At 56.8% G+C, this 12,407-nt stretch overlaps 2 protein-coding genes across 4 annotated transcripts in view; one reads left to right on the top strand and one right to left on the bottom strand.

Annotated features, from left to right (window-relative positions):
- Positions 1-6,016, top strand: part of LOC122380182 (protein phosphatase Slingshot-like) — a 54,932-nt gene extending 48,916 nt beyond the window's left edge. For both annotated transcript variants that reach the window (XM_043363117.1, XM_043363118.1), the window contains 5 exons: positions 569-838; positions 1,582-1,728; positions 2,620-2,803; positions 3,655-3,892; positions 4,163-6,016. In XM_043363117.1, the coding sequence (XP_043219052.1) occupies positions 569-838; positions 1,582-1,728; positions 2,620-2,803; positions 3,655-3,892; positions 4,163-5,613 (2,290 nt within the window). In that variant the 3' untranslated portion in view covers positions 5,614-6,016. The remainder of the gene's footprint in view (positions 1-568; positions 839-1,581; positions 1,729-2,619; positions 2,804-3,654; positions 3,893-4,162) is intronic.
- Positions 6,017-6,352: 336 nt separating this feature from the next.
- Positions 6,353-12,407, bottom strand: part of LOC122380179 (band 3 anion transport protein-like) — a 76,991-nt gene continuing 70,936 nt past the window's right edge. For both annotated transcript variants that reach the window (XM_043363115.1, XM_043363114.1), the window contains 9 exons: positions 12,126-12,407; positions 11,575-11,690; positions 11,104-11,252; positions 10,523-10,717; positions 10,001-10,167; positions 9,441-9,669; positions 8,524-9,126; positions 8,099-8,272; positions 6,353-7,830 (listed from right to left, as the gene is read on the bottom strand). The exon at positions 12,126-12,407 is cut by the window's right edge and continues 77 nt beyond it. In XM_043363115.1, the coding sequence (XP_043219050.1) occupies positions 7,672-7,830; positions 8,099-8,272; positions 8,524-9,126; positions 9,441-9,669; positions 10,001-10,167; positions 10,523-10,717; positions 11,104-11,252; positions 11,575-11,690; positions 12,126-12,407 (2,074 nt within the window). In that variant the 3' untranslated portion in view covers positions 6,353-7,671. The remainder of the gene's footprint in view (positions 7,831-8,098; positions 8,273-8,523; positions 9,127-9,440; positions 9,670-10,000; positions 10,168-10,522; positions 10,718-11,103; positions 11,253-11,574; positions 11,691-12,125) is intronic.

The following is a 12,407-nucleotide window of genomic DNA, read 5'->3' as shown; positions in this document are numbered from 1 at the left end:
AACCGGGTCGTCCCTCCCTCCCTCCCTCGCTCCCGCGGAGGCTGCACGCTCCAGCTAGCAGGGACAGGCGGTATTGTACCGTCCCTCCCTCCCTCTCCCTCCTACCGCGGTAGGACAGGTGCCACGCGCGTGTCGCCCACAGCTGCTGCGGTCGCCGCTGCCATCCTCCGCTCTGTATCTGTGTGATGTGCGTCTGGTCTTTAGTGGAACACTGATGCTAGATGTGACTCAGCGTAGGTTCCACTTGGTGTGTGCTGTCCAACTGCACTTTGCCAACTCTCCCTGGAACACATTTATCTAAGTGTGTTTATGTTTGAAGTTCATATTCGGACTGTCTGTGCTGACTGCGACCCGTCCATTCTCCGTTGTTTTTGTCTCTGTCAGGTTCACTTGTTTTCCACCTGGGAAAGCTTTTATTTTTCTATTGCTTGTGGCCAGTGTCACATCTCAGCTCTGATGCATCTTGCATACGTGACCATTCTGCTGACTTCTTCCCGCAACCATAGTGAGTGAGATTTAGAAGACCTGTTACCGCCCGTGCCCTGACCAGTCCTGCCACTGTCCACAGACCCACCGAGCGTGAGGAGAAGGAGCGGATGATTCGCGGGCGTCTGCGCGAGATCATGCTCAGTGTCGACCTGGACCAGGTCACCTCCAAGGAGCTGCGGTCGCGCCTCGAGGAACAGATGGGCTGCAGTCTGAAGGACTTCAAGGGTTTTATCGACGCGGAGATGCTGGTTATTATGGGCCAGATGGACCACGCCAGCTGCATCTTTGAGCACCTCTACCTGGGCTCCGAGTGGAACGCGTCAGACCTGGAAGAGCTCAAACGCAACGGGTAAGTGGTGTGCTTGAAAAGCGGCGGGCTGAATAGACGTAAAAGGTAGGGATTACACTGGGTTGTAAGGGTCATGAACTTGAAAAGGCCTGTCGTTGCTCTATATCCTTTGTTGATTTTCAGCTATTTATGTACTATTACTCCAAGCACGAGAGTCAAGTAAACTATTAGATAATGTAAACACGACCCGTGAGAGGATAGCAGTCCTTTCTGGGCTCGATGTGATCGGACGGGCGAGTGGGCCGTCCACACCGCTCGTCGCCGCCGCTCGTTCCGTGCTGTGCGTGCCGGTCCCGACTCGGTCGTGACGCGCGCCATGCGTGCGCGCGCCGTGGGCCGTGTTGATACAGAGCGGTCGGCCGATTACGTAAGGACCGGCGTTCAATGTGTAGGACGCATGTCGGCTCCCCTGTCTGCGGTGCGGGCGGTGTGCAACGTAGCTGAAAATGAAACCGGCGGAAAATGAAACCACTCGGGGTAGTAGCTGATGTAACAAGAGCCGCTGTCTTGGTTCGTTATCACCGATGGTTCGTAACGGATCTTACAAAGGAAGCCACTGATTTGCCTCGTTTCCTTCAGTTGATGATTACTTAATGCCCAGCAATATATTCAGCGATAAAAGATTACGCTGTATTTTTTTATCATCATTTGTGTGAAACCCTATCATCGAACTGTTACTATCCGGGATCTCGATGTGCGCTGGTGGTGTCACCTCTGACCCTGCTTTTTACGCTTGCCCTCAGGATCGGCCACATCGTAAACGTGACGAGAGAGATCGACAACTTTTTCCCGGGCCGCTTTCAGTACCTGAACGTGCGCGTCTACGACGAGGAGGCCACCGAACTGCTCAAACACTGGGACAAGACGTTCAAGTTCATTGACAAGGCCAAGTGAGTGGATTCGGGTCTGGGGGAAACAGGGAAATCTGTTACAAATGGAGAGAGTGTGTTGTACTTGTTGATCCGTGGTCGCTTTTGTCATGCAAAGTATAGAGTAGCACGCGAGTGTTAAGCCCACGCCAGTGTGGGCTATCAATTCTCGAAATCGGCACGGTGCCACGGCTGTGTCGGAGTGTCGGCTGTCAACATTCCGCTGTCTGTAGGCAGCAGGAACACCGGGGTATCAGCGTTACAGTTTAGCCGCGGCGCAAGTGTTGACACTCCGATCGGGTCACCTTGGCTTGTCGCTAGGGCCGCCCCGTCGCTAGGAATGGGATGGCGCCGGCAGATGCGGCGTATTTGCCGCATTTGCATGTGTCGACGGCCGGCGCAAACACGCCGTAAATCGACGCAACTGCGCTGTTTGCGCCGAGAGGCAGTGCGCAGAAACCGCCTGTGTTAGACCGCGGCGCTTTTGAGGATGCTCGAGGGCTGGGCTGGGGTGGGACCTGCAGGGAGCGCCGGAGGGACAGCTGTGGGCTTGTGCTGGAGTTTGTGGGAGGATTAGCATGGCTGAGTGAGAAGCGGTGTGTTTCAACTGCAGGGGTGTGACGCGGGTGTGTGCGAACAGTATCCGCGTTGGGTATGGAGTAGCTAAGCCGAGCTGGCCTGTACCAATGCTTACCGTTTGTTGATCCTCTAGTAGGAGTGTGGTCGAGGCTTAGCTACTGGTCCGGCAGGGCCGTTGCCCAACCCAAAGAAATGCTCGCGGCAATTCATAAGGAATTGCTGATCCCTTTATTCGCTAACAATTCACTGGTTGAATTTCATACTAATGGAAGATGATAAACTCCCTCCTCATATCGCCAGCACTCTAACCAAGCGTCACTTTTTCACCCCCAGGAGTGAGGGCTCGCGGGTATTGGTCCACTGTCGAATGGGCGTCAGCAGGTCGGCCGCCGTGGTCGTGGCCTACGCCATGAAAGCTTACGGCTGGAGTTACGACAGGGCGCTGAAATATGTCCGAGAGAAGCGCAGCTGCATCAAGCCCAACGCCAGCTTCATCAGGCAACTGGAAACATATCAGGTACGTGTCGGTTCAGTGTTGTACACAGTTACCACGTGATGGTGTCATGAACACTGCATAACAGACGCCAGGGCTGTGATAACCGCCTGGGTGGATGGGTGTGCGCCCTCCGACCGACGTCTGATTATTTGTTCTGCAGCTGAGGTCAGCCGGCCTGCTGCTCCTCAGTGGCTCGCTCCTTGTTAGAGCGTTAGCCGGGCCGGTCGGCTATGTCGCCGCCATGACTGCTCCATATACATGGTACCGCTGCACCGCCGGCCCTCCGTTCAGTGTTTGTGCACGGCCCGGTTAGTGACGCCGCGCTGTCTGTCTCGGACGGCTCGGACACGCTCCACAGTCCCCCGAACGGGTTTGTTTAGCTGATCGCCGCATACACCCCGATCGGTCGGTGGGCACACACGCTCCGGCGCGGAGCCGGCCCGCGGCGACTGACCGAGTTGGCCGGCGGCGGACGGGTGATGACGGGCAGACGGGACCGGGCTGACGGACAGACAGCGTCTCTGCAGATCCGATGACGGCGCTGACAGCTGACGAGCTGTCGGACGGCGCTGATTGACGTTAACGGGCTGGTCACTCCGCTGCGCGCGTGGGCGACATTTTTTTCTGCCGTTGCAGATCAGTCGTGTATCTCCTCGTAGATGATACGCGTGGGTGTAGGATGTTTGATTCGAAAGTGGGTCAAATGACTCGTTTTGGGCAGATTGCGCGGTTTTGCGCCGACGCAATGCGTGCGCAAATGTATGTTCAAAGATGAAGATTCTCTCGAGCTCAGACTTCCTTGAGCTCTTTTCTTTTTCTTTTGTTTTCCGTAATATTACTGCTTCTAACGTCTGTTTTTCTTTGTTCCGCAGGGTATCCTGGACGCCAGCCGGCAGCGGCACAACTCGTTGTGGCGCTCCAAGTCGGAGACCAACCTGCAGTGTGGCCGGCTGCTGTCGCCGGTGCTGCCACCTTGTGACCAGATCGACGACGTCTGTGATGTCAGCGCGCCGTGCGGGCCGGAGTCGCCCTCAGAGCCGCCGGCGTCCCGACCCAAGTCCTGGTCGCCGGCGGATAACCTGGCCGACTCCCTGATCGCCCAGATGAACGGTGAGAGTCTGAGCTTTGTGTGTGTGTGTGGGGGGGGGGGGAGGGGATTGGATGTCGTCATTGGTAGTCCTGGTTTGGGGCTTTTTACTAACGAGCTTTCAAGCTTCCGATTGTTCAGGGGATACTTTTGCGGAGATTAAAGATTTCCTTTTTACGTATTGATGACATGTTACTCGTTGTTGGGTTTTAAATTCGTGGCTTTACGAGAGTAGCCAGCACTGTGTCTCGCATTGCTTTGCCCACCGTCTGACTCCGCTGCCTCTCCGTCAGGCTCTGCTCCTGGCTCATACGGCCGGCCGCAGCGGTCGCGCAGTCGCTCTCAGACGCTGCCCGGAGATGCTCCTCGGGTACGGCGCTACTCCGTGAGTCAGCACCAGCGCGTGCCCTGTAACGGCCAGGACTACAGCGTGTCGCAGAACCAGGCGGTGAACCTGTCCCTGCCGCTGGAGCCGCTGGAGGGCGCGCTGCGGCCTGACCCGCAGCCCGGAGACCTCATGGAGTGCGTCAACCCGCGCCTGGTGCCCGCCGAGACCTGGGTGGGGAACGTGGTGGCGCTGCGCTCGGCACCGCGCCGACCCGCCGAGCCGGCCGCCGGTCTGGTGCGCCGACACACAGAGGACATTGAGCGCCGCTCGTCGTCCAGTGACGGCGCGCGCGGCTCGTGCGGCTCCGTGGAGCTGGCGCTGCCGTCCCGCCAGAGCTCGTGGAGCTCGCTGGAGGGCGCCCTGCTACGCGCGAATGGCCTGCAGTCACCCAGTCGCAGCAGCTCGTGGGGGTCGTACGACGCGGCGCACACGGTGGTAGCTGACAATGACGCGGCGGCGGCGGCGGCGGCGGCGGCGGCGGGGCCCGGAGCGGGGCTGGTGGGCACCCCGCGGTCGGCCGGCGCAGGCCCGGTGGCCAGCTCTACCCCCACCGTGTGCTTGCCTCCGCCGACCCCTGACGGCTCTGTCAGCTCCCTGCCGTCCGTCTCACGGATGTCTGTTCAGCTGCGGCAGCCGTCGGCCGTACCGCGCACCGGCTCCTTCACGGTGTCCCTGGTGAATCTAACCGGCGCGAGCTCCCCCTGCCGGCCGGCCGCCTCCTCGGTGTCACTCACGGACGAGCTGCCCAGCGACGGTGAGCTGCAGACCACTCCGGGACAGGTGCGGCGACTGGCGCGCCAGCTGGAGGCCAGGGACCCGGCGCCGCCGCCGCCGCCCGGCTCCCCGCCCTCCCCGCCGGCGCCGGTAGCGCGCAGCGCCAGTCTGGACCGGCTGAGCGCGCCCGAGCCCCGGCTGCCGTCCCCCTCATCACCCAGCCCGACGGATGAGGTGAGCGTCCGCTCGCTGGTCGGTCGGTTCGAGGCACCGGAGGCGGCGGAGGAGCGGGAGGCGCGGCGCGTCTCGGCTCCGCCGGCGCCCAGCAGCGAGCCGCCCGCCTCGCCCGGCTCCGAGCGGCAGACGCCGACCGTGCCGCCGCGCAAGGCCAGCCTGGACCTGTCTCGGCTGGCGTCGCTGACACGCCGGGTGGGCGGCCAGGTATTTGGCCGCGGCCGGACCGCCAGCCAGCCGGCGCCCGGGCCAGTGGTACGCACCGCCCAGAAGCCGCCGCCGCCGCCACTGACGCACGCGCACCGCGCCGGCCAGCCGTCCCGCCGGCGGCTGCACGGCAAGACGCACCCGCTCTCCAAGCTGGACGTGCGGACGCGCCACGTCAGCTCTGTGTTCAACACGATGTGAGCGCCGGGCGGTGCCGGGGACGCGCGGGACGGCGGCCCCGGCGCGGCGCGCGCCGCAAGCGCCAGTACAACCGGTCCCTCTTAGTCATGTCTTTCTCCTAGCGTGTCCGGCGCCGACGGCGGCGTCGGAGTCGCCGCTTTTCTTTGGTTGACTTTGTGGCGATTTGTCGTGGTGTCAATCGTGTTCGTGCATTGATGTGTGTGATTATTATTTCGCCGCGTTTTGCGCGCTGCTGTGCTGCGTGCGGCCTCGTTACGCGCGTGTTTTGAGTCCCAAGAGTTTTAAACGCTGAGTGAGTCGCGCGTTGCTGCGCGATTCTTTATCGAACGACCCGATATCTGCCGACGTCGAGTTGTAGTATACTCAAGGATTTGTGAATAAAGCGTAATCAGTGAATCCATTACCCATTTGTGTCAGTCGCTTGACGCTGCCGACGCCAGACTACAATCATAAAAGTTACACGAATCAATCATAAAAGTTCGTCTGAGCTTCAAGATAATTAGCCGTTAATGCAGTGCACTGACCGCAGGGAGTCGAGATGGAACCGAGCAGATCGAGTCAGTCGGAGGAACAGCTGATTTGCACGATGCCTTGGACAAATTTCAGGCGGACAAATGGAGAGTCTCTACCTTAACTCCCGGTCCATTACCAGTCCAGTAACCATAGCAGCTCCGCTGGTGTTCGGCTCACGAGCTCAAAGGTGGCTTCTTGGATTACGTAAACGAAAGAACACTATACTATATACTCTAAAGTATATTGATGATCTATAAATATGTACAAATGCAAAGTGGTCACATTAGCTTGCAGTTTAACGCAAGCTACGGAGTACGGACCTTGCGACGCACGAACATAAGAGAGAACATCAGAGAGAACTTACTTCACGCTACACACTAGTGGAGCATTTTCGATCACATGCCTTAGCGTAGAGCACGCCGTTCCTGACAACACCGTGCAAAGTCGAAGTTCGATAGACGGATTTCAAAAATAGGTATCTGTCGGTCCTATAGATGCCACAGTTGTCAAAAAGATCGAATTATATTTATACGGGTGTGCGTCGAGTGGCAATACGGTTCCACTTACACATATACATCAAATTCCGACAAGAAACTGACACCAGCGCCCTGTCACACAATACTTGGGTCCTGCACGTACCACGCCACGAGTAAAAACATACAAAAGTGGCCAGAGGGGCTCATGGAGGGAGGTCACAGCGTACAGTGAACTGGATATGATGTGTAGAACATGCGGTTAAAACGGCGTACAAACTGTTACCCTACCGATATAAACGAGACGGGATGTCATACAGTAATATAGCTATGTCTGGTCCATTCGGGAGCTGCGGCTACGGGTCATGCAATGAGTCCCTGGACCACCACGGTCACACCTCTCTACACCTGGTTAATCTATGAACTTCTCTCAGCGCGCTACATACATCTCAGTGGAGTTAGGACTATCGTTCAGTTCATATCTACATACACCAGGTACACAATACGACATATTTACAGAGACAATGTCGGCCCCTGGCCAGCCCCTCCTCTCAGCAATCTATCGTTGACCCACCCAGCCCCAAGCAGCTCATGGTGGAACATCGGGAACACAGGCGCGTGCAGCAGTGCGGCACTGGCTTCATAGGAGTGTCGGGGCCGCGGACACAAGGCGCTATCCCCCTGGCACGTGAGCTCACAGTGATCGGGGCTTCAATCACCGCTCGGTGACACTATGGCTGAGGCCGTCCCAGAGACAGCTGAGCGTGACGTAATGTCACGCGTCACATGTACTTCAAAGGAAAACGTGACGCCTGTTACAATCTCATCATTTGTGAGCGTCACACAGAGCAGGGAAACGCCCCAACTCACTTCTCTTATTCACACAACACAAGTGATGAATCTCAACCATACAAGGGAAGAAGTCACTCGCCAAAGGCACCAGAATACTTCCGAAAGCAGCGACCGGCCTCAGCACTCATCCATCCATCCAGCCTCATCACACTCCTGACGTCATCCAGTCACGTCACACCCCGTCCGAGTATATGACGTCACACTATGGCTGTCCATGACGTCACACCTTGGCTCCGACGAGGTTGGAATGCACTCTGAGCAGCTGGAGGCTGCTGTTGATGAACAGGTTGGCCGTGGACGTGTGGGACGGCATGGTGTGAGCCTCCTCGTAGAAGTCGGCATCCTCTTCGTCGTCATCATCGGCACCGTCACCGTCCAGCTGTGGGCGCAGGGGTCAGAGGTCAGTCAGAGGGTGCCAGGAGGCTAGGTGAAGGGGTCACTGGTCAGGTAGATGAGGATAGCAAAGCGCACGGCGAGTCAGCTGCTAGATGGGTTATAGGGCCACAGGTAAATCGTAGAGAGAGAAATAATTGAAGAATTTCCTAACGCTTTTTATATCGTTCTTGGTCATTTTATAACCAGTCACATATCACATGTAAAACAACAACCGCTACTAAACTCGACAGTGCTGCCGTGTGATAACTTACCGCGTTGATCTCTGCCTCTGTGAAGATTTTCGGCAGCACGAGCAGCCTGAGCGGGATCAGCATGGCCAGGAAGAAGGGGAAGCCGATGGCGGCCGGCGTGAACTTGATGCCCAGCAGGAATCCCAGGCAGATCAGCTGGATCACGGTGAACAGGTGCATACGCCACGTGCGAACCTGGCGGCGGAAAAACGGAAGTCAGTCACACTGCGGTAACAGGTCCGGTATACGATCTCTTGAAAGTTCAAGTACAGTTCCGCTTCGAATGCAATCCTTGAATGACAGCTAGTAAGTTTATGAGATTTCATAAAGCTCAAATACTTTTACTTTAATATGCAAAACAACTTTAATAATTCATCCCAACTTGTAGCAACCGGGAGGCTGCTATCATGAGCACGAAAACATATATCCTCCGCCACACCACTCACCCGCTTGACGTATCCGGCCTTGTCGTGGTGTTTGACCGGCTTCAGGAAGAGCACCACGCGCTCCAGCATCTGCACGCCGGTCATGGAGCTCACTCCCATGTACATGAACACGCCGAACACCACCGCCACGGGGATCTGTTTCAGCACCGAGCTCAGCACCACCGACAGGCCGAGCAGGACGGAGACGATCAGCGCCGACAGCCGCTGCTCGTGCACGCCCACCACTGCCGGCTTCTCTCCGGGAGCGTAGTTGGTGGAGAGCACGGTCAGCGCGGCCGCGTGGCTCACGGAACGGATCGTGGCCGCGCACATCCACGGAGCACCGATCAGGGCGCACATCAGGTTCAGAGCCGACAGCAGCACAATGTCAAAGTGGAAGCCGGTGCCCTTCTGCAGGTTGCGCTCCGGTTTGGCCATGATGAGCTCGCAGACCATGGTCTCCATGTAGATGACGATGAAGATGAGGCCGGCGGCCGGCAGAGCACCCACGATGGCCACCCACGAGGTGCGCTCGTGGAGGCCGAGGGGCGAGATGAACCAGTCGCGCAGAGCCGGGTTGGACGGCGTCAGGCCGGGTGGCACCTGAAGATGCTGGGTGTACACCTGGCGGGGGAGAGAGGAAGAGGTCAGTAAGGGTCGGCTGGTTCTCATGCTGAAAAGCAAGTGATGGTGGCTAAATCGACAGATTCCGCACCAGACATCGTCATATTTCACATAGTTACATCCAGCTAACAATCAAAGTTCATGGACCCCCGCAAAAAGTCGCCCAAAGGTGATGTAATCGTTTCCAGCAAACCACGATAAAAATGCAAACCATGATAGGACGTGGTACCATTAAATACGCCATAAACATGATTACTCGTCCAAGCCAAAGGCCAAATGAGGGCATTTATGCCATCCTCGGTGCGTGTTCTGACCTGGGGCACCAGGAGATCAACGCCGACCATCAGCAGGATGGCGATCGGCACTCCGAAGTCGCCCAACATGCGGCGCACGCGGCGGCCCAGGAACTTGCTGTTACGGAAGTGTCTCAGGTAGTTGGCGATGGCGAACGTGCCGAACATGAGCAGCAGCGAGAGCAGCGCCGTGTTGGGCTGGTAGTGCGGCTCCAGCAGCGGCGCGTCCGTCGGGGCGCTGGTGGCGTTACTGCGGCGCGGGCACAGGTCACCGGTCAGATACATGACGGAGTGGGAGAGTGCAGTGGGGGCACAGCTTCGTGAACTCGCGGACGCTGTCCGAGATACACAGGAAAAAGTAAATTACTGAGGGGGAAATTATAGCGATGAGCCACACCAACGTAAACGTTCAAATGAATCCTACACACATGCATAAGATCTGTCATATTAAAGCGTCAAACGTAGGTCTTATCGAGTCGCAGCAAGAGAACGCGTATATATGTCAAACGCTAGCAAGTCGCCAAACAAGCATGAAGCACCTCCCCAAGTTCCCGTCCTCCCGTCCACCCCTCCCCGCTCACCCCATGGCGGCGTCGGTGGCGTTCTCCGTCCCGGTGACGGTCGCGTTGTCGGCCATCTCCGTGCCGTTACTGAAATCCAGGCCGAGCTCCGCGGCGATCAGGTGCAGGGAGCCCAGGAACAGCGGCTCGTCACAGTAGTTGGCCAGCAGAGGGTGAGTGTTGAACACCTGGGGACGAGAGGAGGGGTTCGATTATACCGACACTAAACAAATGCAGTGGTTGAAGAGTGCGATTTCTGCGCTAAGTCCTGTTTCATCAAAAATAAATTAGGCGGCCAAAGTAGCTATCAAGTATCAATCGCTTCTGAAACATTGTGAAGTCATCACCTTCCTACGGGCACCTTACAAGTTATTAGCTCCTTCAAATGACTCAGCCAAAAAGAGTAAAAGTATTGCGGCACAGTCTAAATCCAGGCGTTGACAGTAGCGACATCTATCGACAGAAACCTAAGCCAACCGATTCTCGGCTCTCGCGGCAAGACTCGAAGAGCACACACGTTTGGTCCAGCACCCACTATCATACCGTGGCCAGTTTGGAGAGCGACTCGAAGATGAAGAGGATGGAGACGAGCGACGAGAAGATCTCGGTGGTGAAGCGGGTGAACTTGCGCACCAGCACGGAGCCCTCGAGCGCCACCACGATCAGACTGATGAGCAGCATCCAGATGGCGATCCAGACGCGCATCGGTAGAAACTCCAGACCGTTCGAGTTGGCGAACTGACGGGACGGATGGACGGCAGGGCGTTAGACGGGAGACATACTGAATTGGAAAGAGCATTGCATTCGACCCTACATTTTTTTTTAGATTAGATTATAGAGCGGTCAAACATTAAAAAAAAAACGTTCGTTTCTCTTACAAAAACGAAAAAGGCAGTTTCTTCTGTCCAAATTATACAATAAACGAGTCGAAAATACGAATTATCAATGAGCATATTCTCAGTAATCGAGTCAAAAATATTAATTATCAATGTGCATATTCTCAGTAATGTTTTAGCCTTTAGGGTATCATATCGCCAAGCCATTCGTATCATCCCATCCCAATTCAAACACACAGCAGCACCACGTAACCAAACCCCCACTTCCATCCTCCTGTGTCAGCCCACCTGGTAGAGGGCCTCGTCGAAGAGCAGCACGGGTCCGGTCGTTCCGACAATGATGAGTGGCTGGCACGAGAACAGGGCAAAGACCACACCCGAGATAGCCGTCGATATGATCGTTTCAGAAATACCGATCTCCAGCTTGGTCTTGTCCACTGCGGATGGGCGGGGGTACGGGGTCAGATCGGCACAAGACTGAGGTTATGAGTTCAACAGCAGGTGAGTACAGAAACTGGGCCTGCGCTTCTGGATGATATAATGTCACTGTGAAGAGGCAGAGCTAGTCCTTGGCTAGCTAGCCTGCTTGCAACAAGCATGGTCGTTTGTTAGTTGCTGCTCAGAGTTATTGAAGCCCTTGACAAATGCTATCCTCAGTCGAATTCGCAGCCCATGCCAAAAGGTGCGTCAAACGACACACACACACATATTTTCTCTCGCTCTCCCCTTCCGTACTCCTTTCCTCCCTTTCGTACTTACTCATGAGTCCTCCGAACGTGATGGCGCCGGCGAGCGCGGCGAAGAAGATGAAGAAGGCAGACGAGAGCACAGCTCCGTTCACACCATCCTTGAAGTCGGACAGGTACCACGGGTACCTGAGGGCGAGCGGTACGGTACAGTCAGCTGGCGGTACGGTACAGTCAGCTGGCGCCGTAACACTGACCCAGTCGGGTATTTCAGCACGGTGTGGTCACTGACTCTGACCTAGTCCCAGGTAGACAGCTGAGGTGAGTTACAACCTGGGGATGTTTTACTTGGCAGCCGCCGAGACGGGAAAGGTGCCGTAACAGTGGGAACGCGTCCACTGTTACGCCGTAACAAACAGATCGCCACGCTGGCACCTAATAAACAAGCGCTGACATCATGCAAACAACACAAGGCTTATTAACGACAGCCAACCGGCCAGACAGGTGTCTTTACACCTTCAGTTATTGAGGCAGTGTTATTGATACCTAATCGTCCCGGGCTTTCGCACTCGGATAATACGTTATAGTAGACGGCATGACCCTGCTCGCCCTGCGATGACTGACCTGCGCTTCACGTCTCTGATGAAGCCGGCGAACGGCCGGCCCTGTCTGATGAGCGGGTCGTCGGGCGGCATCATGGGGTCGCCTTGGTCGGCGCTCTGCAGGTTGGCGCTGCCGCGGCGAGGCAGGCCGCCGGCCGCCGCCGCGCCCGGCAGCTCAGACATGCGCTCCTCCAGGTCCATTTTGGCGCGCTTTCGGTCCTGGATATCGCGGGAGCGCTGCTGCAGCTCCCTGACGTCCAGAACGTCCGGGTTGGCCGTCCAGTCGATAGGTGGCAGCACCAGC

The sequence above is a fragment of the Amphibalanus amphitrite genome, unplaced genomic scaffold (genome assembly GCF_019059575.1).
Source record: "Amphibalanus amphitrite isolate SeventyFive unplaced genomic scaffold, NRLGWU_Aamphi_draft 000092F_arrow, whole genome shotgun sequence".
NCBI classification, from domain to species: Eukaryota; Metazoa; Arthropoda; class Thecostraca; order Balanomorpha; family Balanidae; genus Amphibalanus; species Amphibalanus amphitrite.
The sequence above is the reverse complement of the archived record's forward strand: the minus strand, read 5'-3'. Positions and strand labels throughout refer to the sequence as shown.